The sequence below is a fragment of the Lindgomyces ingoldianus genome (genome assembly GCF_010093535.1).
Source record: "Lindgomyces ingoldianus strain ATCC 200398 unplaced genomic scaffold BDR25scaffold_14, whole genome shotgun sequence".
Classification (NCBI taxonomy): Eukaryota; Fungi; Ascomycota; class Dothideomycetes; order Pleosporales; family Lindgomycetaceae; genus Lindgomyces; species Lindgomyces ingoldianus.
The window spans coordinates 848,802-865,355 of record NW_022985175.1 but is presented as its reverse complement, the minus strand read 5'-3'; the positions used below and the strand labels follow the sequence as shown (position 1 = coordinate 865,355).

Below are 16,554 nucleotides of genomic sequence, written 5' to 3'. Positions count from 1 at the left end.
CAGCAGCCACAGGCGGCAGTTTAAATAGAGAATGTTTCAAACTCGAGGCTGAAGCCATCGGTATCTGCATGAGATTTAGCACAGGGTTGATCGACTGGAGGAGATGATTGCCGATGGCCTAGTGCTCCCCTGTGGCGGTGCGGCTGAGACTCATTTTGACAAAAGGCCATGGTCGATGTCGTCAGTCAGGAGGTTAGTGTTGATGTGCTGAGTAAATGTGTTATTGCAAGCAATCAAGCACTGTCCTGTGCGAATAGAGGAGAATGTAGGACGAATGTCAAGAAAGCACACGAAGAGGGAAACGGCTCTCGGTTTATCTTTTCTCCGTTCTTCAACGCCCCAAATTCACCGAAGCTTTCCCGCGACCCTGCCCTGCGTGCCTGCTCACTCACTAACCTTGCAAATCCTCCCTTTTAACCCGGGAACCCACCCCGCAACACGATGCGGGCTTCACATTTATCTCTGGCCGGTCTAGTTTCCATCGCCTCTGCTGCCCGCTTTGTACTGCACATCCCCACAACCCAAGTGGTTAATCCTTCAACGCTTACAGCCAGCACGCACGCAACGCTGCAGTCTTCAGGCCCTCCCTTAATCGCACATCTAACACGCTCAAACACATTCAACTTTTACAATGTCACTCCTGGTAGTTACTTTGCCGCCGTTCACTGTCGGGATGTCGCCTTTGAACCTATCCGGATAGACGTCAGCCTCGAGGAGATAGTAGAGGGGAGCGGGGAAAAGAAGGAAATGATTCGAGCGTGGCAGACATTCATTGGGAATGAGTGGGAGAACAAAGGAGAGTCTAGAGGAGAAGGCGGAAATGGGTTGGTTGTTGAAGTCAAAGCCATAGGGCAAAAGTACTTTTTTCAAGAACGAAGCGGATGTAAGTCCTGTCCTCGTCGCGTTAGGAATCTATGGCTAGCATTCGAATGCTCACGCGGTTACCAACAGTCTCTCCCCTCTCCTTCTTGAAGAATCCTATGATTCTCATGGCCCTTTTCTCCATGGTCCTCATTTTTGGGATGCCATATTTGATGGAAAATAGTAAGCCCGGTTTATTTGTACTCTCCGCTTGGCCCCCCGATCGACCTTTTTTTGTTTGGCTACAGCGACTGACGATACCACAGTGGACCCAGAAACCAAAGCCGAGTTCGAGGAAATGCAGAAGAAAAGTCCATTGGGAGGGGGTGGCAACCCAGCAGCCCAGATCCAGAACTTTGATCTTGCATCTTGGATGGCTGGAAAGACAGACCAAGGAAGCTCGAGTCGAGGCCAGAGCCCTGCTCCGCAATCGAAGAAGCGTGGTTGAGCTGCTACTCAGCCATTCTATCCGGCGCACATGACATAGATTTTGCCAAAGTAATTGGAAATTAGGTAGGGCATGAAGGCTATTAAGATTATGAGATACCCTCTTTGTGCATTATGAGATTCCCCGGCAATCTTGATGAAGTCCTATACATAGTGGGGATCGATGGCGGCACCTGAAGACTCGACCCAATCATGCGCACTTATTTCAACTCCTCGGATCTGCTCCATCACCGGCATATTATATACTTCCCATGCGCCTTTTGAAATGCCTCAAAAGGGCTAGAACCACGAAACCATATGTATTCTCTGACATACGAACGATGTCACCAGCTTTCAGATCTCACAATTCTCTGCGTGATGTCGTACATGTTCACAAGACGTACCTTGTAACCAATACGCACACTAATTCTGCTTCTGATGAAGTATATAACAAGCTCTTAATCCTTTGTAGCTGTATCGACCGTCAACTAACTTCTGTTATGCTACTAGTCAACCTAAATCTCCAATTCAATCTCCATGCTTCTCCAAATCTTCTTCACCTTCCTCTCCCCTTGTAAATCCCCATACCTAGATTCTCCTCAACAAACTAACACTGGACCTCTAATATCATACATACACTCACGGAGCCAGTCCCTACCTTCCCATCCCTTGCAAAAGTCTCTTCAAAAGTCTTCATATCCTAGCCCTCTTCTCCCCAACGATTTCCATTCACTGATGGACCAATTCCACCAACCCGCAAACGTGACGATATCGCCTTCACAACGCCGTGCCAATGGAGAGAAGGAAAGGGTGACAACGAACGGAATAAGGATAGGGACGAGGAGGAAGAAATTGTGGGATGAGGATTCCAAAGGGGGGCGAAGGGGGGAGGGGAGGAATTCGGAAGACTAGGGAAGCGAAACAATAGTTGAGATAGATGTTCAGAGGAAGAACGGTAAAGGGAAACCAGTGTCTATCCCGACGAAGAATGGTAGGACGAAGAACGGATTGAGATTGCTTCAATGTCAATGAGTGTTCGGAAGATGGGGTAAAATGGTATAGAGAAGGCAAGGAGGAAATATAGGAAGGGAAAGGGGGGGAGTTTGGGTCGAGTGAGTGTTTCCGGATGACTGTTTCCGCGCCGGTGGATACTTCTTCTGTTCAAAGAGCTAAGGGGACAATGACGGCGGATTATTTTACATCCTAGCTTAAAGGTTTCGATCATATGAACTCTTACATGTTTCTTTAACCTTACAGTACGTCGACACATGGCATGGAACACGAACAGAGTGGGTTTCATCTGTTGAACCGCTTGCTTGAATCGCCAAGAGTGTAAACAGAATGGCTATCCCCGACAAGAATGATATTCTTGTCCTACTCTACTTAAGTGTTGATATCCAGTAAAGCCCGCTATATATGTCCAATAGCACCATTCTCCCCCTTGTCCCTTTTCGCAATCTCCTCTACGTTTAGAACCGTACCGTTTCTGATACTCGCCTCTAAGTCCTTCTTGCTGACCTGACACTTTGCATCGTACTTACACTTATTCCGACCGCAGTGGGCATCCCACAAGATGTTCTGACCCGTCAACGTCGATCCAATAAGCTCCAGAAACAGCACGAAAAGTACTAGGCACGTAGTTGTGGCAATCAGCTCTAGTGAATTGAGATGTTCTTTTGCAAGGGGAAGAAGTATGATCGCAATTGATACTAAGAAGCGAATCAAGATGCATTTATTCTTTCCTAGTCGTCGATTAGGGATGCTCCGGTAGACATGTGTGTAAGAGATTACACTCATGCATGCTAGAGATATGCCGAGACCGCCGCAATAAAACCAACGGAGGCTGTCCTCTATGTGCTCTTCGGAACGGGGGATAAAAGTTTCGTAGAGTGAATCGACGGGGGCGTCTTCGCAGTCGTGGGCGCGGACAAGGACAGCGAGGGCGGATGCGCTTAGAACGAAAGACATGATAAATGGGAGATGGATGGAAAGCCATATCATTGCTAATCGGCCGCGTTAACATTTTGAGAGGCACTGAAGGATGATGCCCTTACCTGATGCAACATGTCGACGGATAGCATGGGTATGCAAATTAAAACTGTCGATCTCGAAATACAGCCAGTTGAATGTGAAGGCTTGAATGAGGCCGAGAGCCGCTTTTCCAAAAAAGGCGTTGATCCCGAACGGGACTTTGCTCTGATAGAGCAACCCGAGGACGCAAGAACCAAATACCAAAGTGACGAAGGCATTCATCCGTTCAATCCTATGCTCAATATTCGTCCCTGGGAAGAATTCGAACTTCTTCTTCGCCCAGGCATGAAACTTCTCGGACATCCAGCCAGCGCCTCGTTGAAACGTAATCATGGCTGGTGGACCAAATATGTCTAAGAATATAGCTGGCCAGATCAAGGCTTGACGGCCAGGCTCCTCAACATGAATGCTGCCGATCCATAAAGCGGCCGGAACGGCATTGATGATACCGTTAGCGATCATCGAGGCTCGGACCATTGGAATCTGCCAGGCGTACCAGAAGATGGATACAGCAATAAACAGCCGGGCGGCAAGATAGAAAGCTACTAAAGGTGCATAGGTCTCTGTGAACGCTGCTGCCATATTTGTTGTAAATCCGAGTAGACAAGTAAGGATGAACAAGATAGAAAAGCGGCGGAGAATGTCGTCAGAGTCGAACCAGCCAATTAAGGCTGAAATATCGGACCAGAACTTCCAACCCATGACGAAGGTTATGACGAATCGTAGAAGAGACTCTCCGGTGGGATGTTCGGCTGCAGTATCGCCTGTGATAGCAATGATCCCAACGTAGAAAAGATCAACAAACAGTTCATAACTTGCTACTTCCTGAGCTTCACGAGCACGCCAGAGAAGCCCTTTATGAAAGTACTGTCTGACGATCGGCTTCTGGTATAAACGCATAGTCTCGCCAAGTTTGCGTTCGGCAGCCCATTGATTTTTGTCGAAGCTAGAGTCGCCGTGAAGGGAAGCTGCTCTTGATTCGTTAGGGCTATCTTTAGTCCCTATACAACATGTTAGGCTCAAAGACGATGTTAGGGGGTGCTTAGAAGCTCGACAGAAGCACGCATGGCGTAATCAGAGCCGATGTTTACAGAAAGAGAAACTCACTCAAATGCGCAGAGTATCCGTATTTCGAAAAGTTGGCATCCAGCTGAACGGCGTGTTCAGATATCATATGGAGCTCGTTGGACAACGCATCTAATTCACGAATGACGCGCTCAAACTCATTTGCAAGATCTCCATGCTCTTCCTTGAGTTGCCGATGCCTACTCTCATGATGGGCATGTGTGTGTCGCAAAGCTTCAATCTACAGTGTATTAGCATAAACCGGCGTATACGCAGCTGTTGGAAACGCACATGCTCTGGGGAACCGTGAATAACTAGGTCGAACTCTCCCTCCTTCTCCACCGCCGACAGGGTCTTCCGCAACTTCTCCGCCTCATCGGGAGACCCGGCGATATGAACTTTCCGACCATCAGGACGAAAGAAGTGTCGTAGTCTTTTTCCCGTATGATGAAGGTGGAGATGATGAGGATGAGCACTCATGGGTGTTTGGTTGTCGACAAGGGTCTGCGGTGTGTCAGCCATGCTTACGCAACAGCATTACAACCGCCAGTGAGGGTCTAAAGTGAATATTTAAAATTATTTGAGCTTCGCATCACGAAACACGGGGTTTGCATCTTATATAAGGATCTCTGCATTAGAGATCCCCGGTGACCACTTCGTTGCTTCAGAGAATGTGGCTTGCCTCTAGTTGGCTTGGCCTTGATCTCCATTGGGCAAGCCAAAGAGATGATATGATGATTCAGCGTTGTCAGCACAGCTCCAAGAGACTTGTATTGAACCCAGAAATCCTTCGAGGTCTGAGCTTTAATGTTGCAACTCTTCATGATCCAGCGACACAGCGACGAAGCTCCTTTTATAGGAACAAAACATGACGAAATCCCGAAGGAAGCTTCCAAGTAACCTACAGCGTGTGGTGATCCCGAATTTCCGCAAGTGGGAACCTTTGGACTCTGGATCATTGCTACCTATGGGAATTCGCGCGGTTTATTCGGTGAATTACGCACATCGAGAGGACCGAAGCCGAAGGCGTGCAACAGATATGATCATTGGTAGATTTTAATTTCAAGTTTGCTCAACATGACTTCGCGATGATGCTGATGCTGCTAGGGAAAAAAATCAATTTAAACTGCCTTTCACAAGCTTCGCCAAAGTAACCTGACTCTCATCATCGATTAGACGCATCTTTTCTCCTAGATTCTGCTTTTTCCTAACCATGTCTTTGCCCTTATGCCAAGTAGCAGCAGTAGTTTACTCTCTGTTTTCGGATGCCGAAGTTTGAGGTGGTTCATCTGGGAATCGTATTGCTCGGGGCGTTGACTGGACTGGTTGAGCCAGTTGAGAGGATTGGGTAGGCTGGGGGAGTTCATTGCTAGCTATCATTTCTATCGTTTCCTGTGAACGCCTTGGAGTTGGTGACGGGTCCCTCTGCGACGCTGAGACCGTCCCGACAGTTGGTGCGTTCGATAATGAGAGCGGAGCTTGTGAGCTAGGGGCCCGGGTATGATTAGCAGATTCGGAGTCGTTGCTACGGACGATGGATCGTCCAATCCGATATACTCGACTTGGGAAGGGATTGGCAATTCCGTTCGATTTAGGGGTCCCCGGGCGACGTCGAAGTCCTTGTTCAGCTTCGTGCTCAGCTTCAGATACATGTTCTCGAATGTGGAACGGCTCAGGCTCGTCCCTGTCAGACGAGATGGCATGAGAGATAGTCCGCGGCAAGTAGAAACCAAGTTTGCCCAGCGGGATACTGAGACCGTGTATAACCTGTACGTGTTAGCTCTATAAATTGGAAAGTCAATACAGCCTAGACTTACAATGCTGCAGATAACTAGAAACCAAATGACAATGTTCATTACCTCCATGAGATACTTTGCATCCGGTCTGATTTCTCCTTCGAGGGTAATCTTTCTCAGAAAGTCTAAGCTAATGTAGAGATAGAAGATTGCACTGACACCGATTGGGCCAAAGAACCCAACGAAGACTGCCTGTCGCTTCTCTTCTATTTGGTGTATACGCTTGTGCATTGCGAACACAATAGGAGGACGACGCAAAAGTAGAACCAGGATTCCGAGGAAGATCAGCCGATAAATAGGGATGACTGAGTTGTGGGCGAACTCATACCAGGGACAAACAGCCCCAAACCAGATGAAGATTGATACGTTGAGCAGCATGTCAATGGTTGGCTGAAATGAATCGTCCATCGTCTCAAGCCGAAACCAATCGCTTCATGATCTTGTCAGTGTCTTGACCGCGGAATTGCTCTTCGTGACCGCTCAACTTACTCCCATGTAAAGGTATTACCGGCAATGAAGCAAGCTAGCACATCGTCAGATCCGATCATTCCGACAGTGCCCACAATGAAGAGCTAAATTATCAATTAGGCTCGCTCAAATTGAATTTTAGCTGCAGAGACTCACCGCTAGAGTGATGGCAAAGACCAAGAAACTCTCTCTGTCTACATACTTGCGCTCTTCTGCCCAGTGGAGAAGCTCTTTGGCGATCCAACCAACCGCTGCGCCATAGACGACGCTGAGTATAATTGTATAACCCCAAGTTTCTCCGAACCACGCCCCCATGGCGTTAAGAGAACTGTTATCCTGCCCTTGTCCACCATATCCGATATGTAGGATCAGGTAGAGTGGCAAGAAAAGAAAGGGGTAGCCTAATCCATCGTTGGCACCTGATTCGGCAATAATAATCTTCTGTAATTCCTTCGGGATGTTCTTGTCTGCAAATTTTCCCTTGACGATGGAGTTCGATAATACTGGATCGGTCGGAGTTACACAAGCTCCAACTGCAAGGGCGTGAAGAAAGCTTATGTGGGGAACGAAGGCAAAGACCAAAAGGCTTGTGAAAATCCACATGACGGTCATCCCTGGACCTAGGAGCAGGGCTAAGCTTTTCCATTCTGTCTTTAGATACTTGGAGGGTAACTGGACCCCTGCGAGGACAAGCTGTACGCCAAGGACAAGTCTTGTAAAATACAGCGTGATGGTTTCTAGAGTCTCTGGATTACCTAAAGCATACTCGTCCGGTCTAAGCAAGTTCGTGGCATGTGGCGAGAAGATGAGACCCGCAATGAGTGAAATTACTATCGATGAGTGTTAGTAGTAAAATGTATTGTCCGGGTAGAATTCTACGGTCTTACATGCTTCAGACAAATAGAATTTCTCTTTGAAGAGATACGAAACCAACCCGAAAAGGGTGATAAACCCTCCAAGAGTGGCACATACAATGTTAAAATTGACCACAGCTAAGGTAGGCATGATGATGAGCCAGTGCGGTGTTAATGGACTGAATGATCTACGAGCCAGGAATTTTAGGTCGCGTAGCCGACCAAAAGCTAATGTTAGGGGATGCTAAGAAAAGCAGCTCCTCTGCTTCGGCAGACAGACTGCAGAAGAGATCGAACCAGTTCCGAAAGTGTTATTGAATCATTGAAGTAGGAGACTTTTGTAAAGCTCTCCAGAAACGCCACTTTGAAGAAGAGCTGAAGAAGAGTGATATCTGTAGGCCTGCAAAGCTTGAAATTAGGCAACGCAGGCTGTTAAGGGCGTCTGTGAGAAAAGGCCGCAAGGTGAGGCGATGTTTAGTGTTAAGTATCCCGACCTTGATATTTTGTTCCTGGGCGGCGCCTTGGCTGGCGTCTTGGCATTGCCAACAACTCTTGCCCGATAGCTGTATTGTATGAAGGGGATCGATTTTCGTGAAAAATTCCGGAGATTCTCCGATTTCAAACCGCAACAGCAATACGTTTATTATAAAATTTAATTCTTGCTGGAATCTGTTTGCCGTGCCTTGATTCCATCCGCACCTTAATTTTGGATGCAAACTCTTTGTTGCCTTGGCTCTTGTGGAGGTTTAAGTTTGTTGGGCATATACAAAGAATATTCCACGCTAAAACGGGCTCCTTCAGAGAATTCATCAACGTTACCATTATCGTCATCTGTAACTTAGCTTTGAAATTATCATCGGTAACTTCTTCTGAAAAGGCGGAAAGATATGCCTCAACACTCATCACAAGACCTCACACTGGGCGCAATATGAAGCAAACATTTCCACGCCCACCGCCCCATTGTTTCTCCTTGGCAAACGATGTCTTTCTAGGCAAAGCTTTGCTATTTGTTGCGATTGGATAAATCAAGTTGCAAAGACGGTACACGTGCTCAGAAGTAGCACACACTGCATGAACTCTTCTTGGCGTGGGAATCGCGTTTGACATTCTCGGTCGGTATCAGTGGTCGGTTTGATAATGGCTTCGTAGGAAACGCCTGCTCATGCCACATCAGTCGGATAGCCTTCATCAACAATGAGATTCGTTAGATGAATGTGGATTCGAAATTTGTAGGATGGTAGAAAGATACGAAGATACTTCTTACAATGACAAGTGCTTTCCAACTTCGTTTAAAGCCTAGTAGTTAAGAATGTGAGACCAAAGAGCTGTTTGAACCATTGTTTTAAGGGCTGGGTGCAAACTATAAAAGAGTCGAATAGATCAAAGCATGGATTTCCTCTTCCGACCGAGTAAACACCTAGAAGAATACGACAAGTAAAATTCAGGGACGGTGGAGGTCCTCACACAAATTACAGTTGAGTACAGCACAAGGTACAAAGTTATCGGTCTGCGGTGGAGGCCACTAAACAATACAAGATGCCTGAATTTAAGGACAGCAGCCAGAGAAACCAAAACTGGATTGTGATTACAACTCGTCCCTTACAACAAGACTGTCGTCTCTGCTTTTTGCAATTGAGGATTGTTCTGAGACAGTGCTGAGACAGAGAGAGCACGAAGTCAATAGAAATGAATTTAATTTAGGTTGCCAAACTGTGTCTCTCCACTCTATAGGGCGTCAAACAGACATCCCAGAAATTGCTAGTCACAGAGAGCGTACTACTCCTACCGAACGAGAACGGGTTAGTCGTAAGAATTTGAAATTAGGTGCTACTTAACACGACTGGCTACAGAAAATTCCGACGAGACGTGAGGAAGAGAGACTACATGATCAGTTAGATGCCTACGACATTTAACAGAATGCATTCCAATTTGACGAAATCCTAAGCAATCGGACGCATGGCTTTCCCATCAAACTCAATTGAAGGTTGAACATGTGCGAACACCTTGCGGGTCTGATCATTGCCTAATCCGGGTTGGTCCTCGGGTTAGAACATCTACCGTCGGTTTGCGCAACTTTGAGTAAGCGGCCGCCATATGATTTATCATTGGTTTCCGTCCTAGGGGGATGTTATGAGGCGGCCAGCTGGCTTGAACGTGGTTCTCTTGAGTTTTTTAGACGGTCAAACGGTTGCTTTAGCACGACGCAGCTAGGGCATGGTCTCGGAAGCGGCGAACATCTAGCAGGAGGACAGAAGACCTGATCCAGACTATCTCACTTCCCCGCTCTGTCACATGCCGGCAAACTCAGGGGTTGAGATGACGGTAATAACAGTTTTGTCGTCGTGGTCGACGACGCTTCACGAGCTGATCGGGAAGAGCAGGCCACGTGCTGCCATACTGTAGGCAAAACTCAACAATTGGGAGCCTCGGCAGGGAAGACGGCGAATCAGAAACCAAAACCGCTTACGCGAGCTCGTAATCAGCCTAGCGCGGGCGATCGGTCCCTGCAGAAAGCCTAGATCTATATTCCATATTTTCGCATGCTCCTCCTTCGCCCCTCGCACCTACAATGCTCAGCGGAGTGATTGTTACAGAATTGTCTCGCAGCTCTAGCCACTGAGCTGCTCGCAGTCGGCTGGCCTCGCCGTACGCTTCCGTGGTCGGCAGCGCCTCAGCTTGCCAGCAAGCGCCGGCTCGGCCTGCAGGTGATATGTGTGCGTCCAGGCGAGATCTGAGCAAGCCATCAGCAGTCCTCAGCGTGATGATGGTTGCGAACTAGCGGTCTGCCTCAACGAGTCCTGCGCCAAGCGCGGCGGGTGTGTGGGATCTTCAGGGAAAACCAAGAGTCCAGGTGGAGAGGACTCGAAAAGCCGTGTGAAGACGGAAGAGTGCAGGCTAGTGAATGCATGCAACCACAGCCGTCTTGCTCTGCTCCGGTTTGACCCAGACGGCGCTCCTACGCGCAGTTTCATCCATGGCGGGGACCTCGCACAGAGACTCTAGCGACGGGTGCTCAGAAGAAGCCCGCGCGGCAGTGGCAATTGAGCGTGAAAATCAATTTGATCGACCGAGACGAGCAGCGGAGAGGACCAGCTCTGTCCCTCTGTTCAGCGGCGCCGTTGTGTATCTTATCCATCAGCCCCTGGCGACACCCTTCTCGAACACGATTTTCGCCTGTCGCTAACCCGGCCCGATTTAGGTCAACCAAGGGTTCCGTCAATTTTCTGTCACCGCCTGGCAGCTCCGTTCCTTTTAAAATCTGCTCCTCCCCCGCCACCCCTCTATCCCTCGCTCCTAATTCCTCGCTCCTAGATTCTCGATAACGTGATAGGCTTCGAGGGTCGTCGTGGTTCTTATCGAGCCCTGCGTTGAGGCGGGAACCCCATTTCAAACAGCGTCTCCCAACAACCGATTCGAGCCTCAACAAGCTCCTGTCACGGCCCGCACCTGCCTTCAATTCCACTCAAAAAGGCCTCGCTTGTTTATTTGGCGACCTGGCTAAATCTTCCATTCTTTTGTAAACCCATTGCTACTCGTATAGCCGTCATACCGCCGCCAACATGGCCACAACTGCCCGCCCACAGAACCCGGTTCTAAAGAGAACTATTACGTCCGATTCCTCCCCGACGTCTCCAGCGCCCTCAGTCTCGGATTCGCCCGTAGAGTCTCCAACCCAGTCTCCATCTGCCACCTCTTTGTCTTCGCTCAGCTCGGCCGATAACGTCGATGTCAAAAACGCTCGTGGTACCCTCTTGGACACGTGGGGCAACGAGTTCGAAATTCCGGACTTCACCATCAAGCAGATTCGCGATGCCATTCCTGCCCACTGTTTCAACCGTTCTGGGGCCCGTGGCCTTGGCTATGTCGCCCGCGATGTTGCTTCGCTAGCTGCCACCTTCTACTTCTTCAACACCTATGTGACCCCGGAGAACATTCCAGCACCCGCTATCAGGGCTGGTTTGTGGGCTGGATATACCTTCGTACAGGGCTTGTTCGGTACCGGGCTTTGGGTGATGGCGCACGAGTGTGGCCATCAGGCCTTCTCGCCGTCCAAGACACTGAACGATACTGTGGGCTGGCTCTGCCACTCCTCTCTCCTCGTCCCATACTTCTCGTGGAAGATCTCCCACGGTAAGCACCACAAAGCTACCGGGAACTTGGAGCGTGACATGGTATTCGTGCCAAAGTTGAGGGAGGAGTATGCGTCCCGGGTTGGCAAGCTGGCTCACCAACTCTCTGAGTTGACCGAGGAAACGCCAATCGCCACTGCCCTCCATCTGGTCACCCAACAGCTCGGAGGTTGGCCTACATATCTCCTCTCCAATGTTACCGGACACAACTACCACGAACGTCAACCTGAAGGCAAGGGCAAAGGAAAGAAGAATGGTTTTGGAGGTGGCGTGAACCACTTCTTCCCCTCCAGTCCCTTGTATGAGAAGAAGGATGAACACCTGATCCTCCTTAGCGATCTTGGCCTCGCCATTACTGTGGGCATACTCCTCTATATTGGAAAGACCTTTGGATGGACCAACTTGTTGGTATGGTACGTTATCCCGTATCTTTGGGTGAACCACTGGCTCGGTAAGTTCTTCCAAATGGCGGATATCGATGTACAATTAACAAGAATTAGTTGCCATAACCTTCCTTCAGCACACCGACCCGACCCTCCCGCACTACGACGCCCATACCTGGAACTTCACCCGCGGAGCCGCTGCGACCATTGATCGTGAATTTGGCTTCATTGGCCGTACCCTCCTTCACGGCATCATCGAGACACACGTGCTTCACCATTACGTCTCCACAATTCCCTTCTATAACGCCGACGAAGCTTCGGAAGCTATCAAGCCGGTTATGGGCAAGCATTACCGCGCTGATGTGAAGGATGGCTCGCTTGGGTTCCTTAAGGCCTTGTGGCGAAGCGCTCGCATGTGCCACTGGGTCGAGCCCAGTGAAGGTGCCAAGGGAGAAGGCAAGGGCGTCTTCTTTTTCCGCAACAGGAATGGGCTCGGTGTCCCACCACAAAAGATGTCCGCCCCGGTCGCTAAGCCGACTGCTGGTAAAGGTGCGAAGATGGAGATGGGCACTGAGAGCGACCACGAGTAATTTACGACGCGATTTTATGATACTCATGCCAGCAGTATATGTATACATCCCCTACCGAACATCTCGCATTGCGTCTAGGAGAGGAGTTTTTCGATTCGGCCGCTTGATACCGAAATGATATCTTCTTTTGTTCGCTTCATCGAGTCGAGCGCTGCCTTTTGCAAGACACTGCTTAGATAGACCATTATATCCCTGACGAGAACTGCGACATGGCTTGTAGAATGCTTGATGGAAAATGATTCCGTAGATAGGTCATAGAGTAAACGACAAAAAATCAGGATGTTCAAAATGTTCAACTCGGGGTTCAGAGTTGCAGTGCTTGAAGTGGTCTTGTGACGCATATGTATGGCTGCCTTTTGCTTCCGGATCCTCCGCCGCTCCTATGGGCGATGGTGGCGACTGCGGGGAAGAAGCCGACCACAAGCGTAATTAACCAACGGTATTCCTTTTCCAAGGTCTGCTCAATACTATCAAACGATGTCGTTGGAGTTTTACAGGCTAGCATTTTGGCTATTTAGTGAAACGTGTGCTGGGTGTCTTGAACTTGGCTTGTTGGTCGGCCCCAGCTGAGTTGGGAGGGTGTTGTGAGCGCACGGAACAGAAATGCACAAAAATTGCACCGTCTGGGGCTGATTGCATGGACTTTCTGCACCGTACTCGAATGGATTGGGTGGATAGCATGCTGCTTGACACGATACGCTCCTGTTGAGTCTAATTCAGGACTGTAAGGGAACAGAAGACCCCTCGTCGTTATAGGACGGCTTGACACATGAGTCTCCCAGCCTGAATAAATCCAAGCGTAATCATGATGATGATGATGATGATGGGATGCAGTTGGTTGAAAAAGATGTAGCGACGTTGGTAAGGAACAAGATATCATCAGAAAAGTCCTCATCCGCTCCAGCTACGGCGCACTGCGAGTCGTGCTCTCGGGCAGGTAGCAGGGGAAGGTCAGATTTGTAACATGCCTCTCTTGCGAGCAGCATGGCCGACCTTCCTACAATAAAATCTGTCCTTGAATGAGTTGAGGAGAGGAAAGGTCGGCCGCCCTGCGAAGATTTCTTATCCACAAGACGCTAACCTGAATGGATAACGGGTACGCTAGCCAATCACGGCTGCCGGATTATCCCGCTGGTGGCGAGCTCTCGAAACCTCACGAGGTAAACGACAGTTGTAGCAACCACACCATTGCTATTCCACACCAACCCAGCATGCTGCGGCAACAATTCATCCGGTCGTTGAAGAGGCCCGCGAGTCGGCTCGCAGGCTTCAATGGCAGCCGGGCCTTTGCTGCCACTGCTAACCGACTCGCAGAGGTTGAGCTCACTATTGGTTTGTGCCGTTGTCCCACGTACACGAAGAAGCATGCTGACTTCCATTGCAGATGGAAAGAAGGTATCAATTGAAGGTATGCCGGCTCTCATACTGCGTTGAAGCTTCGAATACGAATCTCACCCTCTCCCAGCCGGCTCGGCTCTCATCCAAGCGTGCGAGAAAGCCGGAAGTACGGTGCCGCGATACTGTTATCACGAGAAATTGATGATTGCCGGAAATTGCCGTATGTGTCTGGTCGAGGTGGAGCGGGCTCCAAAGCCTGTGGCATCATGCGCCTGGCCCGTACAGCCGGGGATGGTGGTTAAGACGGACTCGCCGCTTGTGCACAAGGCGCGAGAGGGTGTGATGGAGTTCTTGTTGGCCAACCATCCCTTGGACTGCCCAATCTGCGACCAGGGAGGCGAGTGCGATTTGCAGGATCAGTCAATGCGATATGGCGCAGACCGAGGCCGGTTTCATGAGATGGGGGGCAAGCGTGCGGTTGAGGACAAGAACATCGGGCCCTTGGTCAAGGTAGGACATGGCGGTCCGTTAGCACAAGGCAGCCGCTCACGCTGGACAGACTTCAATGAACAGGTGTATTCACTGCACACGATGCGTCCGGTTCGCCAACGACGTTGCCGGCGCTCCTGAATTCGGCTCTACGGGACGTGGCAACGACCTCCAAATTGGCACCTACCTCGAGCGGGCCCTCGACACTGAGCTGTCCGGAAACGTAATAGACCTTTGCCCCGTTGGTGCTCTAACATCAAAGCCTTATGCATTCAAAGCTCGTCCGTGGGAGCTGTATCACACCGAATCAATAGATGTCCTGGATGGTTTAGGTTCAAACATCAGGATAGATGCCCGAGGTATCCAGGTCATGAGAATTCTGCCCCGATTGAACGATGACATCAATGAGGAATGGATTAACGACAAGACTCGTTTCGCTTGTGATGCGCTCAGCACCCAGCGTCTTGTGAACCCACTCATCCGTGCAGAGGATCAGTTCCAGCCAGCTTCATGGGAACAGGCCCTCGTGGAGATTGGTAATGCTTACAAGAGGATAGCACCCAAGGGTGACGAATTCAAGGTTATTGCCGGTCATTTGGTAGAGGCTGAAACTTTGGTTGCCATGAAGGACCTTGCCAACAAGCTGGGATCCGAGAATTTAGCCTTGGACCAACCCGGCGGTAGCGAGCCCATTGCTCATGGTATTGACGTCCGTTCAAACTACCAATTCAACTCTAAAATATATGGTGTGGAGGAGGCGGATGCCATTCTACTTATTGGCACCAACCCACGACACGAAGCTGCTGTCCTAAACGCTAGAATCCGGAAGCAATGGCTAAGGTCCGATCTCGAGATTGGCCTTGTTGGTGAAGACTTCCAGAGCACATTTGAGTACGAGAAGTTAGGATCTTCCGCGACTGACCTAAAGACGGCTCTTGCGGGTCCTTTCGGCAAGAAACTGCAAGCAGCAAAGAAACCGATGATCGTTGTTGGCAGCGGTGTTACGGAACATGGTGATGCTAAATCTATCTACGAGCAGGTTGGGTCTTTCATTGAAAAGCATAAGGCGAACTTCCAGACACCTGAATGGAACGGCTACAATGTCCTCCAGCGAACCGCGTCAAGAACAGGTGCTTACGACGTTGGATTCACAGTCCCATCACAGACCGTTGCGAATACTACGCCAAAGTTTATCTGGCTGCTCGGTGCCGATGAAGTCAACGAAGCAGAATTGCCAAAGGGTGCCTTCATCGTCTACCAGGGCCATCATGGCGATCGAGGCGCACAACTCGCCGACGTCGTTCTCCCTGGTGCAGCATACACGGAAAAGGGTGTCACATTCGTCAACACCGAAGGACGAGTGCAGATGACGCGCAATGCCGTCAGCCTCCCTGGCGCATCAAGAGAAGACTGGAAAATCATCCGCGCAGCATCAGAGTATCTTGGTGCCGAACTGCCGTACGATGATGTAGAGCAACTTCGAGACCGCATGGAGGAAATTTCTCCAGCGCTCAGGCGATACGATGTAGTGGAGCCGGTAGCTTTGCCAGGCCTGAGCAAGGTACAGTTGGTCGATCAAAACAAAGGCGCCAAACCCAGCTCAACGCCCTTGAAGAAGGTCATTGAGGACTTCTACTTCACGGATTCGATTTCGAGAAAGTATGCTTCCCCCCTGTTCTCTTCCTCTCCATCTTTAGACATCATAACGCTAATGGCAATGACAGTTCACCAACAATGGCCCGCTGTTCAGCAGCAAAGGCAGCGAATAACCCCGAGACCAACTTCATGGCACCTGGGGAACCAAATCCTCAGGTGGGATATGGTCCAGATTCGTCGTCGGCGACTTTGGCTGCAACATAAAATGAGTTGTAGAACTTGGATGGGGGCCAGAATTGTACATAGGCGTGCGCTTTTCATCGTTTTGAACTTTAGCTGGCATGAGGAGGTAGATGTAAAAGATTCACAACACTAGTGTCGATTTCAATTCTTTCATCTCCGATTTCTGTGAGAAGGGTGATTTGTGATATGTGTAAGGATGCAATATAGCGGGATACTTGTTAGTCTTGCTCGTCCAGGCGAAGCTGCGAAAATTCTGCTCATTATGTAGGTATATGTGCATCGTC

At 49.6% G+C, this 16,554-nt stretch overlaps 5 protein-coding genes across 5 annotated transcripts; 3 read left to right on the top strand and 2 right to left on the bottom strand.

The window, feature by feature from the left end:
* The first annotated feature begins 383 nt into the window (after nucleotides 1–383).
* Nucleotides 384–1,434, top strand: BDR25DRAFT_334017 (uncharacterized protein). The gene is made up of 3 exons (XM_033692898.1): nucleotides 384–883; nucleotides 952–1,044; nucleotides 1,128–1,434. Exons 1-3 carry the CDS (start codon nucleotides 442–444, stop codon nucleotides 1,307–1,309), a joined length of 717 nt encoding a protein of 238 aa, XP_033548242.1. The 5' UTR covers nucleotides 384–441; the 3' UTR covers nucleotides 1,310–1,434.
* Nucleotides 1,435–2,601: 1,167 nt separating this feature from the next.
* Nucleotides 2,602–4,863, bottom strand: BDR25DRAFT_285984 (uncharacterized protein; the record flags this gene model as incomplete). The annotated part of the gene is made up of 4 exons (XM_033688215.1): nucleotides 2,602–3,290; nucleotides 3,342–4,319; nucleotides 4,426–4,624; nucleotides 4,675–4,863. 4 exons carry the CDS (start codon nucleotides 4,861–4,863, stop codon nucleotides 2,698–2,700), a joined length of 1,959 nt encoding a protein of 652 aa, XP_033548241.1. The 3' UTR covers nucleotides 2,602–2,697.
* Nucleotides 4,864–5,589: 726 nt separating this feature from the next.
* Nucleotides 5,590–7,952, bottom strand: BDR25DRAFT_342660 (uncharacterized protein). The gene is made up of 5 exons (XM_033693751.1): nucleotides 7,535–7,952; nucleotides 6,804–7,477; nucleotides 6,669–6,751; nucleotides 6,201–6,609; nucleotides 5,590–6,150 (listed from the first exon to the last, which is right to left on the bottom strand). Exons 1-5 carry the CDS (start codon nucleotides 7,650–7,652, stop codon nucleotides 5,632–5,634), a joined length of 1,803 nt encoding a protein of 600 aa, XP_033548240.1. The 5' UTR covers nucleotides 7,653–7,952; the 3' UTR covers nucleotides 5,590–5,631.
* A 2,839-nt stretch (nucleotides 7,953–10,791) lies between these two features.
* On the top strand, nucleotides 10,792–12,876 carry BDR25DRAFT_303420 (uncharacterized protein). The gene is made up of 2 exons (XM_033690005.1): nucleotides 10,792–12,111; nucleotides 12,152–12,876. Exons 1-2 carry the CDS (start codon nucleotides 11,062–11,064, stop codon nucleotides 12,602–12,604), a joined length of 1,503 nt encoding a protein of 500 aa, XP_033548239.1. The 5' UTR covers nucleotides 10,792–11,061; the 3' UTR covers nucleotides 12,605–12,876.
* A 919-nt stretch (nucleotides 12,877–13,795) lies between these two features.
* BDR25DRAFT_260925 (NADH-quinone oxidoreductase) lies at nucleotides 13,796–16,504 on the top strand. Its single transcript, XM_033686678.1, has 5 exons — nucleotides 13,796–13,936; nucleotides 13,989–14,012; nucleotides 14,070–14,452; nucleotides 14,502–16,090; nucleotides 16,156–16,504. The coding sequence occupies exons 1-5, from the start codon at nucleotides 13,816–13,818 to the stop codon at nucleotides 16,289–16,291; spliced, it is 2,253 nt and encodes a 750-aa protein (XP_033548238.1). The 5' UTR covers nucleotides 13,796–13,815; the 3' UTR covers nucleotides 16,292–16,504.
* Nucleotides 16,505–16,554: the final 50 nt, after the last annotated feature.